Source organism: Glossina fuscipes, unplaced genomic scaffold (genome assembly GCF_014805625.2).
Source record: "Glossina fuscipes isolate IAEA_lab_2018 unplaced genomic scaffold, Yale_Gfus_2 112, whole genome shotgun sequence".
NCBI classification, from domain to species: Eukaryota; Metazoa; Arthropoda; class Insecta; order Diptera; family Glossinidae; genus Glossina; species Glossina fuscipes.
The window spans coordinates 5,985,954-6,012,462 of record NW_023998455.1 but is presented as its reverse complement, the minus strand read 5'-3'; the positions used below and the strand labels follow the sequence as shown (position 1 = coordinate 6,012,462).

Genomic DNA, 26,509 nt, shown 5'->3' with positions numbered 1-26,509 from the left:
CAAAATTTGATTTTATTAATTTTAATTGCATTTTTTTTTTTTTTTTTAAACGAACTTACAACTTTCTGGACATAGGGTCCCGTCGTAACCGCAAACAGGGCTGTCGTCGGGCGCTTTTGTTCGATTCCCGGCCCAATGTATTTTATTTACAAATTCCAAAACATTTTGCTGGAAATGGGCGACTATCTCAAAACGACCCGTTTCGGGATTCATGTCCAGGAGCGAGTAGGCAGATATCCGATCTCCATTAGCATCGATGGTCACGTTGCCCGTAATGCCCTTGAAACTGCGATTCCACATACGTCGCACCATTTCTGTGCCATTGATGGGACGATTTAATATCGTCGGATCATCCCGTATACTATCGTTCAAAGCACTGGCGTATAATAGAACGCCATCGTAAAATGACGTTACAAAAGCCGAGATTGGTTCATTATTATGAAATGTGTAATTGTATCTAGATGCCGCTATAGATTTAATCTGTTAAGACAAAGGAAGGAAAATCATCAATTAATTTTGCTTTAAACCAAATCGACTCCTTGTCGTAGTTTGGATTGTTGATAGGTGAAATGTTATAGTGAATTGTTAGAAACTTGTGGTGACTTAAGAGATTAAGAAAAACACTCAGCAAGAAAACTTAATTGTTGTTTTACGAGATATGAGATCATGAAAAAGTACTATCTCGAGGTGTTACATAACAACATTTATTTCAGTTTTTTGAAAAGATCCAGTTTTACCCTTTTCTGAGTAATTGGCAAGAAAAGTGCTGACGTGTGAGAAGGAGTGATGAAGAAACGCGGTGCTGGCCAACGAACGCCGTCTAAAATGGTACTGAACACTGTTTTCCTGTTAAATTTGACGAAAGAGATACTCACGAAAATCCATAACGGAAAACACTGTTATATCGATGGGTAGACGAAACCGGTGGTGAAGCTGAATATTTTGCTATTTCCATTTGCTGAGAAAGGGCCACGCCACGATAACCCTACGCGAAAGCGATCGTGATACTGATCAGCAGAAGAAACCGAATACCGGTTATCGGCTGGTTAATGGACATAGCTGGTGTTGAAGCCGAATGTCGTTGTTGCTTCTATTTTGTGAAAAAAGAATACGCTACGATGACCCGAAGTGAGAAAACCTTGAAACTGTTCCAGGGATGAAATAGTAAGCCTAATATGCTTGACATCGCAAGCTTCAGTGCATTATAAACAGCTACGATTCAACGAAATCATCACTAGGAAATACTGCGGTCAACAGATGGCGTAAATTGCCTGAAAAGCAGAACGGGGAACAGGTTCGGCCCAGACAATGTTTGTAACACTGAGTAGAGAGAGAAGTACTATCTATCTGTTGAGCCTTTTGACATCAACTTGTGGCTTCAATCGATGACTGTGTCGATGTTTGTTTAGATAAAGGCGTTGCCTTCTGCAACGATGAAGAAAAATGCGAATTTTCATGAACAGCTCCAAAACATCAACTGCCGGTTCGATGCCTTTCTCATTTTGGCTATAAGATGGAGAATGCAGTGACTAACAAAAGGCGCTTCGTACACAATATCTTTTGTGATTTTTAAAACAAATGTTTAAAGTGAAAATTTACAACAAAAACTTCTTTACGCTACCTTTAATTAAGAATAGTTGCACTTTTGTGTGTAGTGGAAGAGGGTTGGTGCGGTGTCCAAAGAAATTGAAGAGATTTTTACAAAACGCAGATGTGAAAACTTTTCTTGCGAAATTGTTTCTTAATCCAGTAAATTAGGGGAAAAAAACCTTCTAAGTAATTTTTGGTTAAAAAGTTTTTATAACTGTTGGAGAAATGTTGTTTTCGCAAAGGTGATGATTTGTTTTTATGGGGAATATACTTACAAGTAAGCAATCGCTTGGTAAGCGACCAATTGCTTACTGCAAAATACAGAAAAACAGTCCTTTTTTGCATAGTGAGGTGTAGCCCACCGTTATATACTGTACATCACCCTAAAGTTATTTATAAAACGTCGTCAGTCAAGTCGAAGCGTTAGTCTGACATGAATCATTTTCAGTAGCGGTCGTGCCAGAGGTTGCCTTGTGGGTTGAACACAAGCAAACAAGACGGACAGACGGACAGACAGGCTTAAATAAATTCAGAAAGTGATTTTTAAACGATCGGTATAGTGGAAGTTGGATCTATCGCCATTCCTTCTCTTACATCGTCCCTTATAGAACTTTGCATCAAAGACGGTATAGAGTATAATAAGAGGAATTCTTTTATATTTATGTATGAGAGTGTGGAAAGATAATTTAATTTCAAAACACAAGAAATAGAAGTTTTACGACACTAAAAGAATAACAAAAAAAAAAAAACGAATGAGATAAGAGAAAATAGTTTAAAAAAAGGGAAAAAACATTTTGCAGAAAGGACAGAAGAATAAAATCGATGTCCAGTTACTACAAAAAATACATCTCTGACTTTATTTAGTTTCCGACAACTTTTCCGGTTAGCATCGTGAATCATTAGGGATCGATTTTCTAAATTCTTGCATGAAGAAGATCCATATTAGTCACACATATGGTATAAAAAAAAAAGATGCGTTTTTTCTTGTTGCAAGCAAACAAAATTTGGAATGACTAGAATGTACAGTAGGCACCAGTAGTATTGAATGATTTTGAAATTGAGCGAGAAGATAGAAAATTGCACAATTTTTGTAACAATCGCTGCCTTATCGTTAAACGGGGGAGAGAAGAATGAACAGTGGCGTGAACATTAGCTTTCACTTTTATACTTAGCTATTTAGCGAAAATAGTTGAAAAGGAAAGTGAAAGTAAGTGAACAAATTTTTCATCTAAAGACATGGGAATGATATTGAAATTCGTTTTGCTGGTGCGTTTGTGGGTGTTTAGGTTCAGCGTAGAAATTGAAAATCGTGTTATCGTTAATTGCATATTAATGGTTTAAAAATGTACCTCATTTGACACGCGTATGTATTCATCGTCGTTGGGTTGTTTCGGTGTTACGGTCAGCATAGCCGTGTAAGCTTTCCGTGCACGTTCATTATTTTCCCTCGTATCCTCTTTATCGTACCAAGGCTGCGATGTTAATTGTGGAGCTCTATAAAAGTTGAAGAATTGATAATTATTAAACACTGGTTACTTTTTCTTAAGTATTTTGTATCTTCATGAGCTTTTTGCCAGGCTATGTCCCAAAAATGTCCTTCTCAACTTTAAACATTTTATATTGTATTTTTCTTTATGAAACATTGTATTTTCTTTAGCAACTCAAGGACGAAAAGTCCTAAAAAGGGGTAGTCGGAAGCGTTCACTACGTGGCAGTGAAGAAAGGTTCCCTATAATATGGAAAGGGTACTCGCAACCTAGACTTAAATTTCACGTCGAGTGTTTTGCGTTTAGTTGCATTAATGTGTTTTGTCTGCATATACCTCCAATTCCCCTAACCTGGCTTATGTCATTTTCTATGATTCAACTTGAACGCACCTCTTCTCTTCAGTTTCATATCCATGTGTTCGTAAAAGTACAAAATTGTTTTTTAATTTATAAATAAATTATTATTAATGTGGGAAATCGCCAGCAGATAAGGGAGACATGCACGATTACACACATACCGTGAATATCGCATTAGTGATCGCGTAACGAATGCGTGAGTTCATAGGTGTGCCAATAAATTCTTGGTATTATTTGATAACATTATTAACATTTATAATCACTATCTATGGTCTTTAATCTGATACTGGTTGATTTATTCTCGACATGACTGCATCGATCTGAACAAGTGTTAATTAGAAGAAGCAAGATCTGGAAAATAAACTGCAAAGGGAAGAAAGTCATCGCCCGAGCTGCATATCACTTTCTTGGTCGCTTTTGTTGCATGCAAACGAGTTTATTCCATGAATTATTGAATTCCTTTGCCCGAAAATTGTTTGGCTTGGGGTTATTTCGAAGGGAACGGACATGTGAGACACGTTTTATGAAGCAACCAGCATCAACACATTGGAACGGACATGTCAGATACGTTTTATAAAGCAGCCAATATCAACCCAGAGAGTGTATTGACATATCCAATACTATAGCTAAGTCCTCGTGTTTACCGTCCCCTTCATAGAAAAGGGGGAAATTTTACCGATTTCATGTTTTTTTTTTGATTTTCTTTATTAATATTGAGACTGGGCCACATCGGTACTAAGACTGAGCTGACTGTCGATACTTGGCAAACAGCAAATTAGGAGGGTTTCAAAATACATTCCTTGATTATGTTTGGGAAGTGCATGAACCAGACGATGATCATTGAAACTAAATTAATGGACAAGAAATAAATGAATAAAACCATGGCATCTGGGGCTTCGAAAAGGCAACAGAAATAGAAACAAACGAAAAATGTCTCCAATTGCAATGAGTGGGAGTTTGGTGTTTCGAAAGCTCGTGAAAAATTTCCGAAATAAATTTTCAATCACAATTAGTGAGAGTTTAATCCTTTTCTTTGCCTTGTTCATAGTTTCGAAAGCCCTTAAAAATTATCCGGAAAATGTCTTCAATAAAACTGAATGCGAGTTCGTGGCTTCTTTTGGTGCGACGATGTAATTGCGAGTTGTTTTCTCGTAAATCCTGTGGGTTTCAGGGTTACTGTAAAGGGATCACATTATTGAACGACATTCACCGAGTTTGTCAGGACGGAAAGGTTTTCGCATCGCAAACGCATGACACCCGCCTTTCAAACAGCTCGTGAAACAATTGCTTCGCTGATTTAAAATGATATCTGTTATTGAAGACGCCTTTATACCCAAATTCGCCTCATTTTCAAATTTAAAAATTCAAATTTATCTTACGTTCCCATTGGTAATTTTGGTAATTTTTATAGCCTCCATAAAGACTATGGTTCTACAGAGACAATGATTATGTGGAGATTAACAAAAAAATCGCTTGACTGCATATAATCTTACATTAAATTTTTTTAAATTCATTTTTTCAAGTATAATGACTCTTATAAATCATTTGTCTCTTTCTAATAGCAGTAAATGTATTTGACTCTAATTAGTAGTCTTTGAAGTTAAGATATCAATGGAAAAAAACTTGTGCTTAACAATTTCATGTAAACAATAAAATTAATAATAATAGCATGAAAGTTTATTAATAGCATGCGGATATTAGATCATTAAATATTAAAATATATATATATATATTTCATCAAAATCTGAGTAATTTTTGAAAAAACGAAAAAAATCTCACCTTGAAAATAATTCAATATTTATGAAGACATATTCACCGCTATCGATCATATTTAACTCTTCGGCGGTTAGCATGATCTTACGTATGGATTGCGGATCCGCGCACATGATTACAACTGTAAGAATAAGGAGAAAAAGTTGGGGGAATAAATAAAATTCAATAAATAATAAATTTTTTCTCTTTAAATAGCAAATTTTTTCTTGTTTTCTTTTATTCATTTTATATATAGTTTATTAATATATTTTTTTATTTTTTTTTTTTTTGTAATTAATTCTCCATGGGCATAATAAATACTTTTAGTCACTTTAAATTAGTTGCATTCAGTGTAGAAAGCAGGAAAGAATTTTAATTATTTTAATTACATGTAAATTGAGTTGTTTTCATACAAATTCTATTTGTCTTCGATTTTCTATTTTTAAGCATATTTTTATTCGCTGCATATGAATTTTTATTGTTCTCTCCTATTTATTTCATTAAACAGTTATCTTGTGCATAGACGACCCCATAGAGTTTGTTTCAGGTTTCTTTTTTCGTCTGTGCTTGAGCTTAGAAGAACGAGTGTGCTTTTCAGAATTAGAATTTTTTCACTTTTAATTTTAGGCTTTACTTTGGCAATTCGGCTTTCAATTATTCATCAGAGTTGAATTTCGAAAAAAGTCATACGTAAGGGAAACGGAACTCTAATAGGTTGTGGCGTCTCCCTGAGGTTTGCACACTTTACATTAGATTAGTTCATTTCATTCACTACTACTTTTTATACCATACTTGTTTTATATGTGCACAACTGTACCAATTGCTTTTAGTTTGTAGAATACAACTCTGTCTACTTGAGTCAAGTAGATGAGAAAGTGGCATTATAAAGTAATCGTGATTTATACACGGCGAGGAGCAAAATAAGACGAGAGCTGGAACTCGCAGTCAATTCTATGTTTACCTGTTACCGCACTTTTAGCAGCAGTGCCTTTTTTTTCTTTTAATAAATTTCCTATGTACGATTTTTTCTTTTCGATTCTTGGTCGGCTTCCCATCCAAAATGATTTGCTTCCTTTTTTGTCATTTCGAAAGCACAATAGCCGCTGGATATATTAAGCTGTACATTATTCTCATCCTTTTTAACATTGTGAACAAAAAATAATGCGAATTTTTTATATAATGTTCGCAGTTGCTATGAAATCGTGACATTATTTTTTCCTTAGGCTGGTAGTGTTGCTTTTGACATCTCTGGAAAGCTTCTCACAGATGTGTGAGTTTTTCGATTATTACTTCGTCTGGGAAACAATGATTTCTAAGTCTGGCTCTCCTCTCTGCCATGTCATAGAACGAATGAGAGGTACATCTATGCACGCGGTTCGAAAAAACGCGAAAATCGAGCGAAAGTCGTTTGAAAGGAAAACCAAGAGCAAGAAAAAGCGCACCAAAGAGTTCTTTTCCTTCGCCGTGGTCTTGTGCATTACGGTGTTCTTCCTCCAGGCAAAACTATTAACAAGGAATATCATTTGAGTATTATAAAGGCAATGAAGGCGGGAAAGGCGATAAAACCGCGCTTTAGAAGAGTAAACGCAAATATTTCCTCTTTATAGATAAGTTCTCCTTATTTCTATCATATAAAGACTTTGTTACTTCTTGGATTTTCGTTTTTCAGCGTTCAGGATTTTTGAATAGATTTCCTTCTCTTCTAGTTTTTGTTTTGCGCTTATAACGGGCAGCTAGACATATCAATAGTCTTAATGACTTTTAATACAAGAAAGTAGAAAAAGAGGCTTAGAAGCAGTTCATACCAAGCTGATGTGTTTGGCAATTGCTATAAGCTTAGACTTGCTATGCTCGCTCAATTACAATTGTTCGATTTTCATTGATTCGAAGCTTCCAATGTTGCTTAGTTCGTACATCGTTGCGTAGGTGTGAACATTGCATCAACTGCTTTCCTTGCTTTATGGGATCGTATCGTAAATGGATCTATTCCTTCCTTATAGCTTCTAACCTTTTTCGTGTCTTGTCTTTTCTGTGCGTATTTTCTAAAAACTTCCGAAAGTTTTCTATCCCTCTTCTACAAAGTCTTCGTGATTTTTGCGAATACTTTTGGCCTTAAGTGAACATTGCGTTGCATATAATATTAATAAAGAAATCTTCACCTTTTGCATCTATTTTGCGTAAAGTTCACTCATTCATTAAACCATGATTTTTGTGTTATTTTAACTGTGAATGGTGAGCAATTCATCCCAACAATAATATTTACCTAAACGTATGTAAAACTCACTCTGTAATAATATTACAAAGTAAACAAACGATTTTGCTGTTTGTAGATGAAATATTTTTAACACCTGCCTGTTAATACGAAAGCGCGAAAATTTATTCTCTTCATTTGCATTCCTAAGAAATATGTCAATATTTGCGAATAATAATAAGATCAAATAAGAAAACAATAACAAGTCGACCTGGACTGAATTTTTTTTTTGATAACATAGTAGATAGTGGGCCCGTCATTAAGTACGCTACATCACTTTGCTTAATACAGTTATTCATATAACGACTTTTCACAATGGCGCATTATATGGAAAATAATCGAAAAAGTGGTTGGGCCAAAGCATGCCGGTGCACCTAATTTCCATCAAATTAATTCAAAAATGGATACCTTTAGCATGGACACGGGAATACAGATGAAAGGAACTGGCCGACAAGGTTAGGAATCTTGTGTAAAATGTAATTCTCAATCGATTGGCACAACAAAAGATGAGTCTATTACAAGTCCTTCACAAATTTAATGTATTCTTGCCATAAAAGTCGTGTAGGGTATAAACATACACACACAAGGTGACGCTTGTTCTTATGCCAAACATAACGCAATGGATCGAAAGGACACACGGGCAAGTAAATTATTATCTCACCCTGTTCCTGAGTGTTCATGGCTGCTTCCGGAAGTACGTGAACACGTGCGGGCACCATAGTTCGCCAAACTGCCCGGAATGCGTGCAAAGAAGGCAAGATGCAGAGCACGCTATATTTTACTGCAAAAGGTTCGAAAATAGTAGATCCCAAGTGGAATACAATGAGGTATTGCTGGTGATAACCGACTTTGTTAGGCGAGTGCTCCAAGAACTACGGTGCTTAAAAAGACAGTGAGTGAAGAGCAGAGGAAGTGGAAGCCAGTAATGTATCTTACTAAGGTCCCACTATAGGAGGTGGACTAACTGCAACCAGTCTCTGCGATGTAATACTTAACGCGCAGGAGAGTTGTGGACGAATTGTGTGTGGGCGGTAGTTTAGCAGTAGTGTCTTTCGAAGTTTTCTACCACCGGGTCGTATAGCGAAGAGACATACACACGCAAACACATTCTTACACTCTTTACAGTGTCGTAGGCTATTAATCACTTAAACAGTTAACTCTGTCCACCTCTTTGGTAATATATAGGTATACTTATTAAACACAAGGTGTGTAATGTGCAATTATATTGAAATGAAACGATTTGACAAAATGACAAAACTATTTTTTAAAATATATATTATTGTGGCACTTACACATTCCTTATGATAAAATTTTGTAAGTAAATCCGTGAAGAACGAATGAACCGATCATGATGTATATGTTCGTCATGCAGAGTTAATTGGTTAAATGAACTTTTTTATCACTGCGGAGCAGTCATATAGCATATGAGTTGGCAATTGTATGACGGAATAAGCCAGAAGGGTGCATATCAAACCGTCAGACTCTTTCCAAATTACGATTTGAAAGAGGATGAACTTTGGTCGATTGTGTAATGAAAAGGAGGCGTAAATGTCCGGACGGAGTTACGAAAGTATATGCCCTAAATAAATTTTCCGGAAGAGCACGAGAGAGAGAGAGATAGAGAAGTTCAGTTTAGCTCGTATTATTATTGTGGAAGTGGGAAAAGTGAGCCTACGAAAGTTTAAGTTAAATGAACAGACACAGACGCAAATAGACATATCCGTACAAAATTGACATTTCTAAATGTTGCAGAAAAGATTTTTGAAAAAATCTATCTCCCCGCTTTTGGAGAATAAAATTCATGGTTTGGCATATTTTGTGTTGATAATCCCGCACAAATGTCGATGAAGGGATAAACAATTGTTTATGAGTTTTTTATATGACTGCGTTGATAAATATTTGTCGTTTATTTACTCCTACAATCGTTCATAAGTTTTCTAAACAAAAATGAAATGAAAAGTAAAGTGTTCTCGAAAGTTTAAAGTTTTCTTATCAAAGATTTTTATTAAAAATATTTATTTATTTTTACCCAAATAGTTACTGTTCGTATAAAGTAGTATTTGCTGAAATTAAAAAATATTTTATTAAAAGAAAAAAAAGCTCAGGTGTGGACAGAGAAAATTGCGTATCAAATATGTTGAAGCAAAAATTTTTAATTTAACTTTTACGAAAAATATTCTAAATTATTAATATTTATAGATTTTTCTAATTTCGTAAACATACACCACCGCAGCTTGAACATTGTTATGCATATTTAATATTATAGTTTTTTTTTTGCAATCGCATGTGGGCAGGTAAGTGAGCGCATACTACACCGATAAATTTATCGTCCCTTGTGTTTGTTTGCTTGTGTTTTTTCGCCTATTATTAGATACCGATTACGTATTTTGTAAGTGTAGGGTCTTTCGATGAATGGTGTAATTTTAGTTTCCGCCATTGCGTGTCATTACGTCGACATTTGCCAAATCAGAAGTACTAGGATTTCAGATAAGAATCGCTATATGTTCACAGATGTGAGCATTGGGGTCACATGAACGATACTTTGATCTTTTAAACGAAAGTATTTCGCGTAATGCGGTCTTTATGTTCATCTGCCCGGCTACATGGATCCGAGGCCCCTTTTTGAGTTGGTTTGGTCACATTTTTTTTCCTTCGTTAACTTTGCTGATGATTGCAATTAATGCTGTGGATATGAACGACATTTGGTTTCAGCAGGAAAGCTGCATTTGCCGCTTAGCTTCAGCAATAATGGCTTTACTGCGTGATTGATTCAAAAAGCTTCTTATGTTGAGAAGATCTGCATACGATTCCATTGTATGTATAATACGTGGAGCAGGTGGATTCATTCTATTGCAGCGTCATATACTTAAGCCCACATGATAAGATGCCATGTAAGCGTAGTCAGTGTAGTGCATAACAGAAGCAAGGTTAGCTGAGCATTTTTGAGCATTGAGTTGAGATTGAGTTTGAGATTCAGCTCCTGCGACCAACGATTTAATGGAGTTTTCTTATTAAAGCTGAGGAGAGGATACTGTTGGATGCTATTCTGTTGCTGTCAAAACGTTTCGAATACGGCATACATGCGGCATACACAATGTACAGGCCTCGGATGCTTAATGTTTGCTTTTGATCATTACTTATTAAAATGCATTATTGTTATGTCCACATAAAAATGTGATTATTATGTGAGACAAAAGAAATTTGTCCCGCGCTTTATGACAAATGAAGAAATATTGACCGTTAAATATATTTACATCTCATGTAGCCATCTAGATGTACGTTTGTATGGATACGCGTATACATTGTATAAGTAGATATGTACGTGTGCATATGCGAATATGTAAATATCGTAGTAGTAGACCTGTACGGTTTGCTATTGTTGTCGTCGGCGAAAGAATGAAAATGCATTACAAAGCCAGCTAAAAAAAGAACGTGCCAGAGAAGCTACAATGATTTATGCCGTCAATAATGCAGACAATCCGTCTGCTTAAACGTTTGCATGTTTGCGTTGTCAATAAAATTTTCGTGATGCGATGTAAATTAAAAAAAATTTGCATACATTTTCAAAATTCACATATTGTTGTTCATTTACTTTAATTGAATTGTTTAAGGAAAAATTATATTAATTTTTTTTTTTTTTTTTTTTTTTTTTAAATAAAGTAATTGGCGATAATTTGTTATATTTTTTTTTTAAATTATATATTTATTCTTTTAAAGGTCTATGAATCATTTAAATTTGCACACAAGGCGAATGAATAAAAGTTTTTAGCTAAACTCTCGAAGCTCTGATAGAGTCGCCAGTTAAGAGCATTTCGATGCGGGTTTATAACAAGAAAGGAGTAAATTTCTTACATATATTTTCGCTTTTTCCAATAATTCATGTAAATCTGTGTTCATTCTATATATAATTGAACTGTTATTCTATGTATAAAATCATTCACTTCATTGACTCTACTTATTGGATGTTAAAGGTGTACATTAAATGTAACAAAATGGTTTATATACATTTATTCCCCCCATAGAGGAGTTGACTTTGGCACCCTTACTCCTTACTCGCCTCTATGAGAAAATTATAAGATGAATGAGACTTTTCCCAAATGTCCAGCTTCTTCGTCTTCCAGACAACTAGCGAGTCTTCCGGACAACATCTTGCTCTTTTTCACAACACTCTATCAGCGAAAAAGTTAAAATTATATGCTCAGCTAAGTCCTTAATCCACTTTACATAATTTTTTCCTCATCTTTGCATAAAAAAAAATTATACCTCATTCACATCATTGTTTTTATCATGCTAACGCTAAAATGTAGACCTTCTCTAAAATATGGTGCTTCTATACTTTTCATGAGCAAAAACTTTTATATGGAAAGAGTTTCTAACATAGACTTGTATAGTCCAAAATATTTTTGTAATTAGATTTTATAAAAGTATCTCTTTTTCCCGTCTAAGGGTTTAGTTTTCTTGAGAAAAATGAATGAGATGAGGGAATGGGCTCTAAAGACAGTCTTAAGTGATCGAAACTTATTGCAGCGAATTTATATTTTTGTCAATTTTCAATTTGTGTCAATTTTCATCACTTGATTGAGATTAACTCGTTTCCATGAGAAAACGTTCTTTGCAAGATTCTCTCTCAAGATTAGCTCTCTTTGCAGTATAAGGATTTACTTTTCATGCAAAAGTTCCCTTATATGGAAAAGGATTTTAAAATAGGCCTTTTCGGCCCGAACTTAATCTAGTAAATTTCTATAAATCAGCTCTTTTTGCCATATGGAGACATAATTTACTTTAATAATCCATATCTTGGATCGGGGATTAAGAAATCATCTCGTGGCATCCAAATTTTTTACTTTTGTTTTGTTTATCTAATGTAAAGTACACATAGGGCCACTCTTGCTTGACGGTAAAATTTCTCTTTGCCTCCAATTCCGTAGTAATTATACTCAAAAAAAAAAAAAAAAAGGCAGCTGCATATAAAATCTCGGAAAAAAAATTTTGATTTGAAATTACATTTTAAAATCAATTCTCTTTTCTTTCTTTTTTTTTCAATTTTTCAGTAGAAGAAATTCTATATTTGTAACTAATAAGAAGTTTCTTAAGGCATTTTTTTATTCCCATTGTATTTGTCTTTGGCTTTCTTTGAGAGAAAGAGCAGTCAGTAGGTTTGATTGTTTTGAACCGGATCGCCGTTACCTAATTACACTTCATAGAAAAAGAAACCTTTCTACTTACTTCTTGTGTGTTTGGAGACCGTCACCAGCATACGTATGATATCGGTTTTCTTCCATTGATCCGTGTCGAAAGCTTGCTGATAGACTGATGCCTTATGTTCGTTCAATTTATCATGGACTACGACAATGCAAAAAAAACAAACCGAATTTCCCTTAATTTTCGTATGCTCGTTTTGATAAATTAATGCTGTTCGCGTCCAATTGAAATTCGCGATTATGGCGCGTACCGCATTACCTAAATTGTTGGCTTGAGCTCCCTTTAATCTTGTTAGTGTGGGATACGAAGTGGCCTTGTTCGAGAAGTCGGCGGCATTGCCACCAGACGTAAGTACAGGTATTTGCCAGACGCCGGCATAACGTGAAATCGGCGCCAATACATACTCGCATGGTAAGCCGAAAACAGCGTTCAGCTCGGAAAATTTCATATAAATCTCGAAGAAACCAATGGGACCATGAATTGATGAACAATTCGTATCGCGTGATATTAAAGTGACATCGATACGCGAGCCATGAACGAAACCTAAATTTTGAATGTGTTTGATGGCTAACTCGAGTACAGGCAAAACCTTGGGCATAATACAATCGTTTTTGTTCTGTTGCTCGTGACTCGGCAGCAAAGCAACAAAGCTTAAATTTTTATAGTGCGACATCATGTAACTTGGATCACTGTTATACCGGTCCGGGTTAGCAGGAAAGTATTGCTCCGATTCCGAGGCAGCCATAGGATCGAGGGATTCAGTTTTCTGCAAACAGTTGTTCGATAAAGCCATGCACATGTTGCTGCTGCTGTTAACAACCACTAGCAACATAAGAATGTTTGCAAATTTCTCGTTTTTAAATAATTTCATTTTGTTCATATATATATATATATATATATATATGTTGTTGTTGTTATTATTATTATTTTTCTATAATCTGTAGATATTCACTTTGATGAGAAGTCTACCCCGTTTTTATTGATTTCTATTTAACAGTTACTCTGTTTTTAAATTTTATTTAGAATATTTTTTTTCTTTTCATGATTTTATATTTTTTCACTGCACTGCACTTTTTAGTAAAAAAATGTTATATATTTTTTTGTTTTTTGTACCGCTTTTGTTCTTCTCCTTTCCGAAGTTAGAAATGTTGCAATTTAGCCGAGTACATGATCTATTTTTCTAGCTAGTTGCAGTTACGTGGATCAATAATTTTTTTTTAGTACTTTCTTTAATAATAAATTTTATAAACTCATTCAATTTTTCTTATTCTCATTTTTTTGTTTAATCTATTTTTTTGGTTTATTTCTCACAAGCATAGAATGCGAGTTCAGTGAGTTCAACATTTATTGAAAAAATCTCATAAAACCAGTTCCTTCGAATCATGTTTCTGAAGCGGCAACAAAAAAAAGAATTATTGTCTAACACCAGCGATAAAATGATATAACATTCAGGTAGACTTTGAAAGAACCCTTTTACCCGTTGAGGCATATTTTTCATATCAATCACTCGCTGCAACATGTTGACGGTTAGAAAGAAATGAAGACAAGGAAAGGGATATGTGGATGATGGCCGTAGTCTACTAAGTATGTGTGTATGTAGGTGTTACGCTTTTATCAACTACGCTTCCCATTACTGCCACGATCAAGATGAAAATTTTGAATGGGTTAAAACAAAAATTCATTTCATATCCAGAAAAGATAAATCGAATTCAAATTACTAATGAAAATTAATTATGATTTTTTTATTCATAAAAGTGTTCTTTCTTTTTTATGGCTTTTTTTTCAAAGGTCCCATCACTAAGCAAACTATTTGCACATTCGCCATATGCGTCGAATTGCTTTTCATTTATATGAATCATATGATAATAAATTAGGCTCGTATTTTTTTTTTTTCTTGTTTTGCACCCATCACCCAAGGATGAGGGGTATGTTAATTTTGTCGAAATGTTTGCAACGCGCAGAGGGAAACTTTAAAGCCCCACATAGTATACGTTCTCTTGATCAGCATCAAATTGCGAGTCGATTTAAGCAAGTCCGTCTGTCTGTCCGTCCACGTAATGCCCACTGTTAACATCGTTTGAAATTTGGAAAAGCATTGCAAGTTAGTGCACGTAGGTTGGTCGAAGGGCTTGCCCACGGTATCTGCGGCGCGCTGAAGCAATCACCAAAAATTCCAAAGTAAAGTATAAAAATTTTTGACCACTTTCAAATTCGGAATACACTGCCGCATGTTCGTCCGTTTGTCTGTCCATCTGCCCTTCCGTTTAACTGTGTACGCCCACCCGATTGCGCAAAGTAAGATAATGCCAACAAAATTGGAAAAAATATTCAAAAATGAGTTAAACACGTCCACAACGACCGGAGACCTATGCAACAAAAATTGTGAGTATCTTTCCTATCCGGGTGTTTTCCTTGTTACTCGCAAGGTGCAACACATACACTGCATAAACTTTCGCTTTTATTCTGAAAATCAGAAGAGTCAGCTATGTCCTCCCAGTAATATGGAGAAAGATATTTAGTTCGTTTCCCTTTTTTAAATCTAATTTAGAATAACGGTGATGGGTATAAGAGATTCGGTAACGATCGAATAAAATTTTCTTACTTTGTTTTTTTCTTTTTCTTTTTTGTGTCTACATGTGCATATGAGTTGTGTGGCGTTTGTATTTATGTGTTTGTGTATTAATTGACTTTAAATATAATCTTATAATTTATTTCGTTTTACTCTATATTTTCTTTTGAAATGTATGTTTTTATATGTCGACCTTCACCTTAAAAATAAGTCGAGTAAAAGAATTTATATTTTGTACACAATAAATGCGGAGACTGTAGAGTTGACTGTACATTTATGACAGCGTGACGCGAGCCGGACGCATACCTAATTAGAATGCTGTTTTTCTTTGCGGTGTTGATTAACGCAGATAAGATGCGTTATTTTCTTGATCGATATACGTCCTACAAGCAAAAGTAAAGAAGATTTTCAAATTTAAAATTTTTGTCTTGAACAGAATTTGTTGCCTTTTTTTTTTTTTTTTTTTTTTTTTTTTTACTGAGAAAAAATAGAGAAAGAAAAAAAAGCGACTTGTTGGCACGTCGCGAAACCTTTTACGCTTCGCCTTTTTCTTAAGAAGCTCACGAACAGACCAAAGTAACTTTGTTTTAGTCACTTGATCCTAAGTTTTAAAAAATATTTACGATAACTCCCCAGAGATTTCCACAGAGAAATATGGTCTTTTGCAAAGTTAAAGGCCATAACGCTCCTTTCCTTTTCCATCTGTCCTTTTGTCTTGTACGTTTTTTTTGCGGGTACATTAGCGCAAAAAAAGAGACAGAGAAATAGAGTGGGAGAGAGAGAGAGAGAGAGAGAGAGAGAGAGAGAGAGGGGAGGAAGGGGTTTTGAAAACAAGCAACCCACAGGTAACCGTGTTACTGATAAATGTACGAATTTTTTTTCAATTCATTTATTTTTGGTTTAAGCCTCTAAATCGAAAAGACTGCATGAGTTCTTAATATTCATCTCAGGCAGCAAAATTAATAAACAAATCTCTGATGAAGCTCTAGCAGTGAGAAAGATGAAAGGTCTGCTGACCTTGGAAGCATTTGAAAATTTCTGTTTTAGTCATTTATTTATTAAACTTTTCATATCGTTCAACGTTGATGACGTCTAACTTGTATGAGATATTTTTCATAAATTTCTTCTTACTCGAAAAGTGATGGAATGCATTGCGTTCAAAAGCAAGCGATCAGCGATTGATTTTGAAAACTTTAAAAACTTGAATTTATTCAATCTATAATGAATAATTAATTAATTATTAATAGCATCCCGCCATTTGGAGTATTGGGGCATTATTGATTTTGCGTATGAACGCTTCATATAAGAATTGGATGAATGATTTCTTTAGCACTAGAACTATCAATATTTTGCCTAAACGCATATTTGCTGCTAGAGACCATAATGCTCCATGGGAATGTTCATAAAAAACCACTTCTATATTCCGTCCAAAAATCTTTTCATCTTTTCATTTCTTCATATTCTTTTCATATAAACAAACGCCATCAAAAAATATTGAAATTTTACTTGCTTTGCTCAAAAAAGTCCCTTGGAGTAGTCGTAGTTACAATAGTAAACTTTAAAAAAATGTAAAAATCTTCATGTCAGATGTCTCTCATGGTGGCCATTTAGGATCCATATCTTAATGTACGCTGACGATGTTAAACTGTCTGCGTCCTTTTTTACTTGGGATCGTACTCCCAATCCCTCCTTCAATCTGGCCTAGACAACTTGGTTATGTGGTGCCTTCTAAATTTTATGAAACTAACTTAAAAAAAATGTGAGGAGCTTTCATCCTCTGTTCGTTACTGACTATTTCATTGACTCGCAAAAATTGGACGAATATAAATTCGTCACTTTAATCGACCATCCGCTTCGTTTTAATGCGCTCGTTGACCTCTCTGTAAATCAAGTTAGGTCATTCCTTAGTTTTATTAAACGATGGTTTAAGGAGTTTGCAAGAAGGCTTTCTATGTGCGCAGACAGACAAAATGAAAAATAGCGAGACACTCTTAAGCCATGCCATGCCGTATTCAAGGAGAAGAAACCCTTTGGTAATAAATAGTTTCTATTAACTACCGTAAAGCATAATAAACCTGAACGTTATATGAATCGTTAAGCTATGTGAGCAACAGGAAGTGAACTTTTGAAAATAATCCATGGTACACGAATTCGAAAGGAGAAACAGCTGTATAATGAATAGAAATAATGCGTGGGTAGTTCAGTTCGTAAGGAGAAACTCAAATGAAAGCGAGAAGCGTAACGAATTATGAAAACAACTTAACCTGGGAATTATGTGAATGTTTATAAATAGTCGCAAATAATTTTCAAGTTTAAATTTATATACACCTTTTACTCTAAATCTACCATTTAAGCTCGATATTGGTTTCATTACGAACTATCAAATCAATTCCCTTAAATACGCGCGCTTTGCTTATGCTTCTAATCTCGACATTTTCATCGTATTCGAAAAGTGAAGTACATTTTTTCACTGTTATCGGTTGCCAAGCTTTTGCGTGTTTGCAGTGGCTTGGGGGTTCACCTCTAACAAGGATTTGCGCCGTTTAAGGACATGTCTCTGAGCTAGACGTGTACATGCTTTCCCTTTTTTCCTTCTTTTTTTCTATATCTATATCTATTTATGCATGAATGAATGTTTTTGTCTTTATTCTCTTATTTTTCTTTATTTTTCTTTAATTACTTATTAATCATTAGTAATAAATAACACTTGGCAAAAGATTTATTTCCAAGAGGCAATTAAATCCGGCTGTTATGTTCTACTCTCTAAGTTCTTCCAGTTGATGGCCATATCGCTGGGATTATTAAGACAAAATTGATCCACCAGGTCGCGGTGGCTACCATATACATTTTAGAATTCACCAATTCAGACAATATATCTTCCTTTGAGGAGTGTAACATTTGTTTTAAACATTCCGTCTCATTTGCGTTATGATAAATAAGCATAAAATCTCAAAAAGATGAGGAAAATAGAATTTAATCACTTGTAAATTGTGTGGGCATTTGGGCCGATGTTTTCCATTTTAGCAGTAGAGGATAAAGTAAATGTGGAAAATATCAGTCTTCTAACTTTTATAATTTCTGAGTAACAAATTTTTGCAAAGAAAAACGGAGTTGCGTTCAGTTTATACTGCCCTGCAGGCTTCTGCTCTGATCAATTTGGTTCATTTTCAATGCCAACCTGCGTGCAAAAACTGTTATTGTTTCTACCAAATTTGAAGCCGATTTCGTCAATTTTGCGGCCAAGGAGAGTGCCAACAATAAACACCACACAGACACACAGCCGGGCAGATATGGCTAAGTCATCTCAGAATTTCACGCTGATGAGGAGTAGTATATATATATACTTTATAGGGCCTTTTAAGCTTCCTTCTAGGTGTTACATACATTACGAAAAAAAAAAAAAAAACAAAACGAGTGCGTCTCCATCTACAGATGGGTGGGTACAATGAAATAAATAATAAAATAAATAAATAAATAAATAAATAAATTCCATTCTGCATGTATATAGGGCCCATAATTTAAAACAAAAAATTTCAAATATTTTTATTTTAACCCATTAAGAACCAAAGGCGAGCTATTTGCGAAAATTGCTGGTAGACGCTTTATGTTGTTTATTAAATAAAGAACCGGCTTATGAAACAAAAATTTGTATATGTAAAGAGAAGGTCATCTCAAGAAATAACAGGTGTGTGCGCGATGCACAATAAAATGCAATCTGTACGGTGGTCAATAAAAGTTTAGAGCTTTACAACTGTTATTGAGACAGAATATAACAACAACAAAAGCATACTATCTTACTGCATTATAACTTTATTATAGATTACAAAAACGGCAAGATCTTTCATCTTGGAACAATGGGAGAATGGGAGAGAAGCAAGTAAGAAACTTATGTTCGGTTTCAAACGAACCCTTTATAGCCACCCTATGAAAGATTGAAAAAGAGGTAAAATATAAGTTTGCCAAAAATTTCCATACCATTGGATAGGCGTGGCTGATTTTTCATGTTCTTATGAGCAACGAACAAAGGACATGGAGAGCAAAGATGTTCTCAGTTTTGGTTGTATAGACGTGTGAGCGTTGCAAGCGTGTTCATGGACCCGCTTGCGCCATTTTCAAATTCTTTCACTCATTTGTAGGCGGGTTTTGCTATGTACACAGATGCTGTACACAGATGAACAGACGAGCATGCTTAGGTGTATCCCGAATTCGAAACTAGCCAAGAATTTATTTACTTTATGGCGCTTTTGAAGCTTGATTATGCCTTTTGAAAAGCAGTGTTGTTTTCAGTTTACTTGGTATAATAAGTGCATCGTTCGAACGATTTGGCCCATTTTCACTACCAACCTGCGAGCACGAACTTCTAATGTTCTTACAAAATTTGAAGTCGATAGTTTCATGTTTGCGGCCAGGGGCACGTTGACAATTGATATTACGTACACGGACAGACGGACATGCTTAAATCGGTTCAGAATTTGATATTGATCAAGAATACATATACTTTGTGGAGGTCTCTCAAGCTTCCTTCTAGGCGTTGCAAACATTTTTATGATAGGTGGAAAAGTCTTCTTTGTAACATTGATGATATTCATAACTTACAACTGAGTAGGTCGGTTATCAGTTATTTTTAGTAACGGTATCAGCAAGTAGGTCATTCATTAGTGTTACAAAATATCATTTCACAGTTCGTTCTAACATACTACTTAATAAGATCGTAGGAAGTGCCATAGATGCCGTCACTATTGATGAAAGAAATTTCTCGCAGTTTCGTGACATTGTCATGTTGTAAAGCAAAAAGAAAAAAAAAAAAAAACTAGCAAAACCAAGTATGAAATCACTTATTTTGAATGAATTTGAGCTGACGGCGGGAACATATAAGTCAGTTAGAAATTCAAAAAAAAGTCGGCTTACTCCTCACTTTCAAAGATGAGGAAGTCTGGTAACTTTTGTTGCCGGTAGCTGCTTCCATTGCAAATGTTTCATCTCTAAGTTCGTACGCGATATTAATAGATGTCATAAATTGACTTGCAAAGCGGGTAATAAATACAAAAAATGACATCATCGTCATGTATCATTTAAATGTCATTTATTTTTAATAAGCCGGCATACATATTGTCGCTATAAGTAATTCCTGGTAATTTTCAAAAATTTTGTGCCGCAATTGCATTATTTTTCGAAAATTTCGTCAAATCATGAAATACTTATTCTTATATTTGAAGAAGTGCATTTAATTACCTTGACCCGGTCCTGGTTTTAATATTTCTTAGATAACAAAATATGTTCTATTCCCGGTCGTTCTGTGAGCATACAAAATAAATATCGAGCTCACTGTTTTACTACAAAAAAATGCAAAAGTTATCAAATGCCAAGAAAAATTTCACTCATCAAAAGGGTCTACTGCTCCCGTACTTAAAACTACTAATAATATGATGAGGTGCAACTTTATCAGGTATGGAAATGCGAAACAGGAATTGGCCAACAGATAGGTTTAAGACTATATGTGAGGGAGAGATATGTCATGGGGCGAGTCGTAATATCGATGTATATGCAAAAACACTTTTTCTAATAACGGAGCAAACGTCGAGTTTGTGCTAAAGAAAAAACACTCGTGGACAGCATCTTTCCTTTACCCAAATGATGCAAAAGAAAGTCCTTTTTGCCTCGTATCCTAATAAGGCATGAAAAGTTGATTTGCTTTGAGAATTCCATCGACTGCAAGACGCAATTCTTTGATTGGTGCGATCATAAGGGCATGGCCTGTTATAAAATTGTTAAAATCTGGTGAAACGATTATTGTCTGAATCTTTCGTTGCCCAAAAAAAATGGCCAAATATGAAAAAAGGCAAGACAAGGTCACTTTTCACAACATCCACCAATAGAGAAAAAAATAATTCGATGACTCGTTTGCCTCAAAAGGGCAACAGTTTCTTATACCCATCGAAGAAGGATCACTTTGTTCAAACGTTTGCAACGCCCACAAGGAAGCATTAGGCACCGCACAGAGTACATATATTCTTGAAGATTGTGCCTGTCTGTCCGCCTGGCTGTCTGTCCGCTTGTTCAAGGTATGTTGTAAACATTCTCCTTATCGCAAACATGAAGCTATCGACTTTTAATTTGGCAGAACCATTGGAAGTTTTTGCGCGCACGTCGGTATTGAAATTGGGTCAAATCGGTCGAAGGATATGCACACCTGCACGTAAAGAGAGAAAACCTCGGTTTTTCATTCGAAAATTGGTTGTTTGCTCATTATCCATAAGCTATAGCAGACCAATGTACATAAATTGGGCGATGCTGTGCCATGACAGAAATTGAAAAATTTGACAAAATCTACCCAACGTTATAGTGCATCAAGATTTAATTTCTTCTTCAATGTCTTTATAAGGCGCAGAAACAAGCCACAAAAACCCCATAAAGTATCTAAGTTCTTGACCATTTTCAAACTTAGAATGCAATCTGTGTGCGCAACTGTGTGTAGCATGTGTGGTAAACATTCTTCCTTTAGTGAAAATAAAGATATCGCCTACAAAATTGCAAAACAATTTGGAAGTGACTTACACTCTTTCAAAGATATGCGTACAACGATCGATCTAAGCTACTCTGTCCGCCTAGTATCTGTCCAGGTATTCTTATGTTCACCGTACTTGTCGGATGTTTTGAGATATTTTAATGAAATTTGTCACACGAACATATTTTGATCCAGGGAAGGCAAGTCTTTACATGAATAACTGTACTAATCGAAGTGGCGTAGAGTATTTTATGGTTGGCCGTGGGTTACTATAATGCTTTTCATACAATAAACATGCATTCTCCATATAGACATTAGGGTTCCATATGTATATATCTGGTATTAGAATGCATTTTCAAATTAATTATTAGGGTTAGGGCCCGACCTTGATAAAAAAAACCAATTATTGAAATGGATCTCTAGAAGTTTTAAATCTAAACCAAAAGTCGATTAATTCCCAGCGTTAGTGAATAGTAAATAAAAGCCAGGATCAAATGCCCGAGCAATTTTCAAAAACGCTTACTCGTCGTCTTAATAGAAAAATACGAAAGTGTTTATATTAAATATTATTTTAAAGCTTAGTGTTAAAGAATTTGAAAGCCATGGCGGCAACATTTAGCAAATTACAATTAAACGAAGAGTCAAAGTCAAACATTCGTTTAGAATGTACATACACATGTACATATTATTGTTATCGTTTAACAAAAATAAAAGAAAAAATAGTTTTTGTTTCATTATTCAAAAGCGTTACTATTTTACTAATTGCTTTCTCTCTCTCTCTCTCTCTTGCTCTCTCCGCTCCTAAGATTGTGTTGTTCATTCATCATCTAATTATAAAGTTATTTACACGGCATTTATAATGCATTACACGCGTATATCTGAAACTCGCTATTATTATTTTGTTGTTGTACTTGTTTAGAAACGTGGAAATGCACAATGCGCACTTCAATGAATCGAGATACTCACGTAATCGCCCTAAAACTTTTAAGTTGATTTGATCGTAAGCATGTGGCTTTTTAATCCGAAGCCATGAAAAGTCAAATCCCTTAACGCTCTTCGAACATGTAAAAATACTGTAGTTATTCCCAGCCCACCATTAAATACTGTACGTCATTTTGCTTAATTCAAGTCATTCATGTAATGATTTTTCGAAATAAAGCGTTATATGGGAAACGGTCGAAAAAGAGGTTCGATTCGAGCCATTTTCGATAGCGTTCGCTTTTGGTTCCAAATACGTATGTGTAACAAAGTTCATCAAAATATCTCAAAATTGACAGCATGTGGGTTGAACAGAATAATACCAGGACATGAGGACATCAGATCGACCGAGAAGCTTAGATAATAATAGTTGCCTCTATCTGAAGTCCTTGCAAGTGTTGCTTACACCCGTGTGCACTTATTATACCCTTGTGATACAAAGTTTGTAGGGTATAGAAGTAAAACTATTATAGCCTGTCAAGGCTGAGTATTACGCACCTTACACGACTTCAAAAATTTCTAGCTGCACAAGAGTTGACTTTTTTTGTAAAAAAATGTATGCAGAGGTCCAAAGCAAGACATGATTTGGTCTAAATCTACGATAGTTGAGTTTTTTTTGCAAACAATTTATCGCTCTTTGCCGGGGTTTACGAAGAATTACTTTTAATTAGAATCCTTTTCAAATTTTGAGATGCAATCCATCGGTTATCCATTAAAGTTTTATTCCATCCTATGAGATGGATGGTATGCTGTAAGGAGATGGCAATGCAGTGACTTTCGCTCGTGCTTTATATCAAGGGTGAGGGTAAGCAATCTTGGAGTCTGGCGTTAAGAAACGTTTCCATCTAACAAGACGTGCACATAAAAAGATATTATCGTACTTTAGCGAGCTCATCGTAATCTCCGACTCGTTTCATAAAAAGCAAACACGGCCATGTTTAACTTCACAGTAGACTTTCACTTTGGGACACACTGATAGAGTGCGCACATAGCGGAAGACTTTCAATAATGCTGGAAACGAAGGTGACTATCGAAGCGGACATCCATGGAATATTGTAATGGCACATTGAGTAACACTATACCACGATAGTATCTGTACTCGCTGCTTGACCATGAACGTTTATTGGATCTTATTTTCCAAACGTAGAAATCTCTTATATGTTACGATAACATTTCTGTACATATTGCTAACATACATAAGTGTTATGCTCCTATAAAACTCACATATGATATGCGATAGTTTTTAATAATCGCATGAGAGCTTTTATACCTCACGCTGTCGCGCTCTTTAAGGTTTTTCATTAATTGCGTGGGAACTGCTGATCCAAAGCAGACGATTTTCAACATGAACATGTAAATATCAATCAGAAAAAAAGGTGTGTTAGTATTCATTTTATACGAATCAATTTAGCTGATTTTTGGGCTTAAAGGGAGAGAAACAAAACAAAAAAAAAAGAAGAAAACTTGCGACTAATTTCATTCTTCTAAACAAAACCAAAACTCTGTGGTCGTAATTTGGAGAATTTTGTGATTTAAGCACTTTGATGAATGAAAAACAGGTAGTTAGGCAAACAGGAAGAAAGCCATGACTCAACCGGTTCTTCTATCTAAGCTTCTACGTAATGTCCATAGTGTATGCAAACGTTTTCGACCACTATGACATAATATATATTTAGTTACAGTCTATTCCAACTTACTGTCTGCTTACGCGTCCGTCAAGAGCATCATTATCGTGATCGTCATCATCATTGTCATTATTATCAATATTTTTATATAAACAAGTGTTCAAATATTGATTTAATTTATGTTATGAACAATGTAAATATTTAGGCGCTTATCGTAGACACAGTTCCTAAGAGAAAGCTAACTCTTTTTAGTTTTATTTATTAATAATTTTGGCGCATGGTTGTCTTGTTTATTTAAATAAATTATTTTCTACATTTCTTTCTTAAATTATTATTCGCTAATATGTAAGATATATACGAGTGCGGAAGAATCACTTTTTCTCCATTTATTTATATATATGAATGACAAGATGATTCCAATATAAATGAAACTATTTCATGCGGTTTTGAATAGTTCGTAATGGGAAAGCAATTTATTGTAGACTTAGTCTTTAATACTTAAGCACTTAAGAAAAATACCAAAAAAAAAAAAAAAAAAAAAATGAAAAAATAAAAAACAAATAAAAAAAAATTCTGAGATTTTTCCTTAACAAGTCAGCCTCTATTAAGTCCAACATGTCAGAATGAGAAAATTATTTTTTAATTGAGATATAAACAAAATTGTATAAAATTATGTAAAGAATGTTTTGACACAAAATCAATGCTGTAACGGCTTAAGTTGTTCTTTCTGTTGAACAGAGTCTCATAAATTTCTGTGCATTGATATAAAGTGTTTCGATTTAGGCTTAAGTGTTAACGGGTGACTATTTATGTTCACCCCCTTGTGGTCATCTATAGTGTTGGTTAAATCTTATGCAGTATTATTATCCCTAACTAGAGGTCTTCTTTCCCCGAAGAAGATATCGACACAATGCGGCATCACGTTCTCAGCTCAGATGACTGTTCTGACGTACCCTTTGACTTTTCTACAATGGACTATGTCATTGGACACTCTTTGTCTTGGTCAGCGGATGAGAAAGTATTTCTTCAATAACTATAAAGTAGAGTCCAAATAGTACAAAATATTGGTAGTGACAGTAACTCATAGCAGTATGACTACGGGGGGAGGAAAAGAAGTCTTCTTGCAAGAGGAAATATCAACTTCTTCCACTACAGGCTTGGATTTATTTATTGCGAAAACTATTGCTTTAATCGAAACTATAAGTTGTAGGCCAAGCACTACAAGCTATGGATATAAGAATAACGAAAAAACGAAAAAAAAACGGAAAACTTCTTCTGATATATATTGCAGCTACCTTGTGGGTAAATCTGTCGCCGGCAACTAGAGGCCTAAGCGAGTGCGGATATAATTATTGCTTTAATCGTTTATATCAATGAAAACTGCAAAAGAATATCGGAGACCAAAACTCTCTTGTTTTGCCCATTGTTGGAATTCGGAAAAACGATAATTGATTGATGACTTGTGCAATTAATTGTGCAGAGAAATGTTTGAATGGAAGTGAATTCTTATTTTAGTTATAATTATTTGAATTTCATAAAAAATTACAAAATTCAAATTCCTTAAATTTTTATTAATGATTTATGTAAACAATAAGCGAATTTGATTTTTTTTTTTTTCTTTTGTATTAATGACGCGAAAACATTCTTAATGATCGTACATCGTTGCTTTTATTGCATCACACGCACTACATATCTGAAATTTTTTTCAATTGAATTGAACTTAATTTGAAATCAATTGTGTTTAGCGTAAAGGCACACATTCAAGTATTTTTAGAAATCCTTCATTGTCTGCACTTGAGTGAAGGAAGGACAAAACAAACAAAAACAAAAGACAATTTTAAAAAATAAATAAACAATAAAATGAAAAATAAAAAAGACAAAAAAATAAAAAAATTAAAATAAAAAAAAAATAAATAAATAAATCAATAAACCAAATAAATCAAACTATGGTTGAATAAACTTCGATTACTCGCTTCAGAATCTGAATTGGAAATGAACGCTTTCGTTATCGAAGTACACTGGGGAAAATGTCCATCACATTCCACGACCTTTTTCAAATGGAATCGATGTTACGTATGTGTATTTAGATTGGATTCTTCAAACTTCTTTGGCCGACGTTTGCCAGCGAACGAGTTAATATTTCTTCTCAAGTGTGGCCTCAAGTATGTGAAGAAAATAAATGTTTAAAACGAT

The 26,509-nt window shown here is 34.7% G+C and overlaps 1 protein-coding gene across 6 annotated transcripts in view; it reads right to left on the bottom strand.

Moving 5' to 3' along the window:
- LOC119639626 (atrial natriuretic peptide receptor 1) overlaps window positions 1-26,509 on the bottom strand; it is a 64,582-nt gene that overhangs the window by 7,398 nt on the left and 30,675 nt on the right. For 5 of the 6 annotated variants that reach the window (XM_038037119.1, XM_038037123.1, XM_038037118.1 and 2 more), the window contains exons 2-5: window positions 12,664-14,027; window positions 5,214-5,328; window positions 2,940-3,084; window positions 60-480 (exon numbers count right to left, since the gene is read on the bottom strand). In XM_038037119.1, coding sequence (XP_037893047.1) covers window positions 60-480; window positions 2,940-3,084; window positions 5,214-5,328; window positions 12,664-13,519 — 1,537 coding nt within the window. In that variant the 5' untranslated portion in view covers window positions 13,520-14,027. The remainder of the gene's footprint in view (window positions 1-59; window positions 481-2,939; window positions 3,085-5,213; window positions 5,329-12,663; window positions 14,028-26,509) is intronic. The other variant, XM_038037124.1, reaches the window with a different exon arrangement.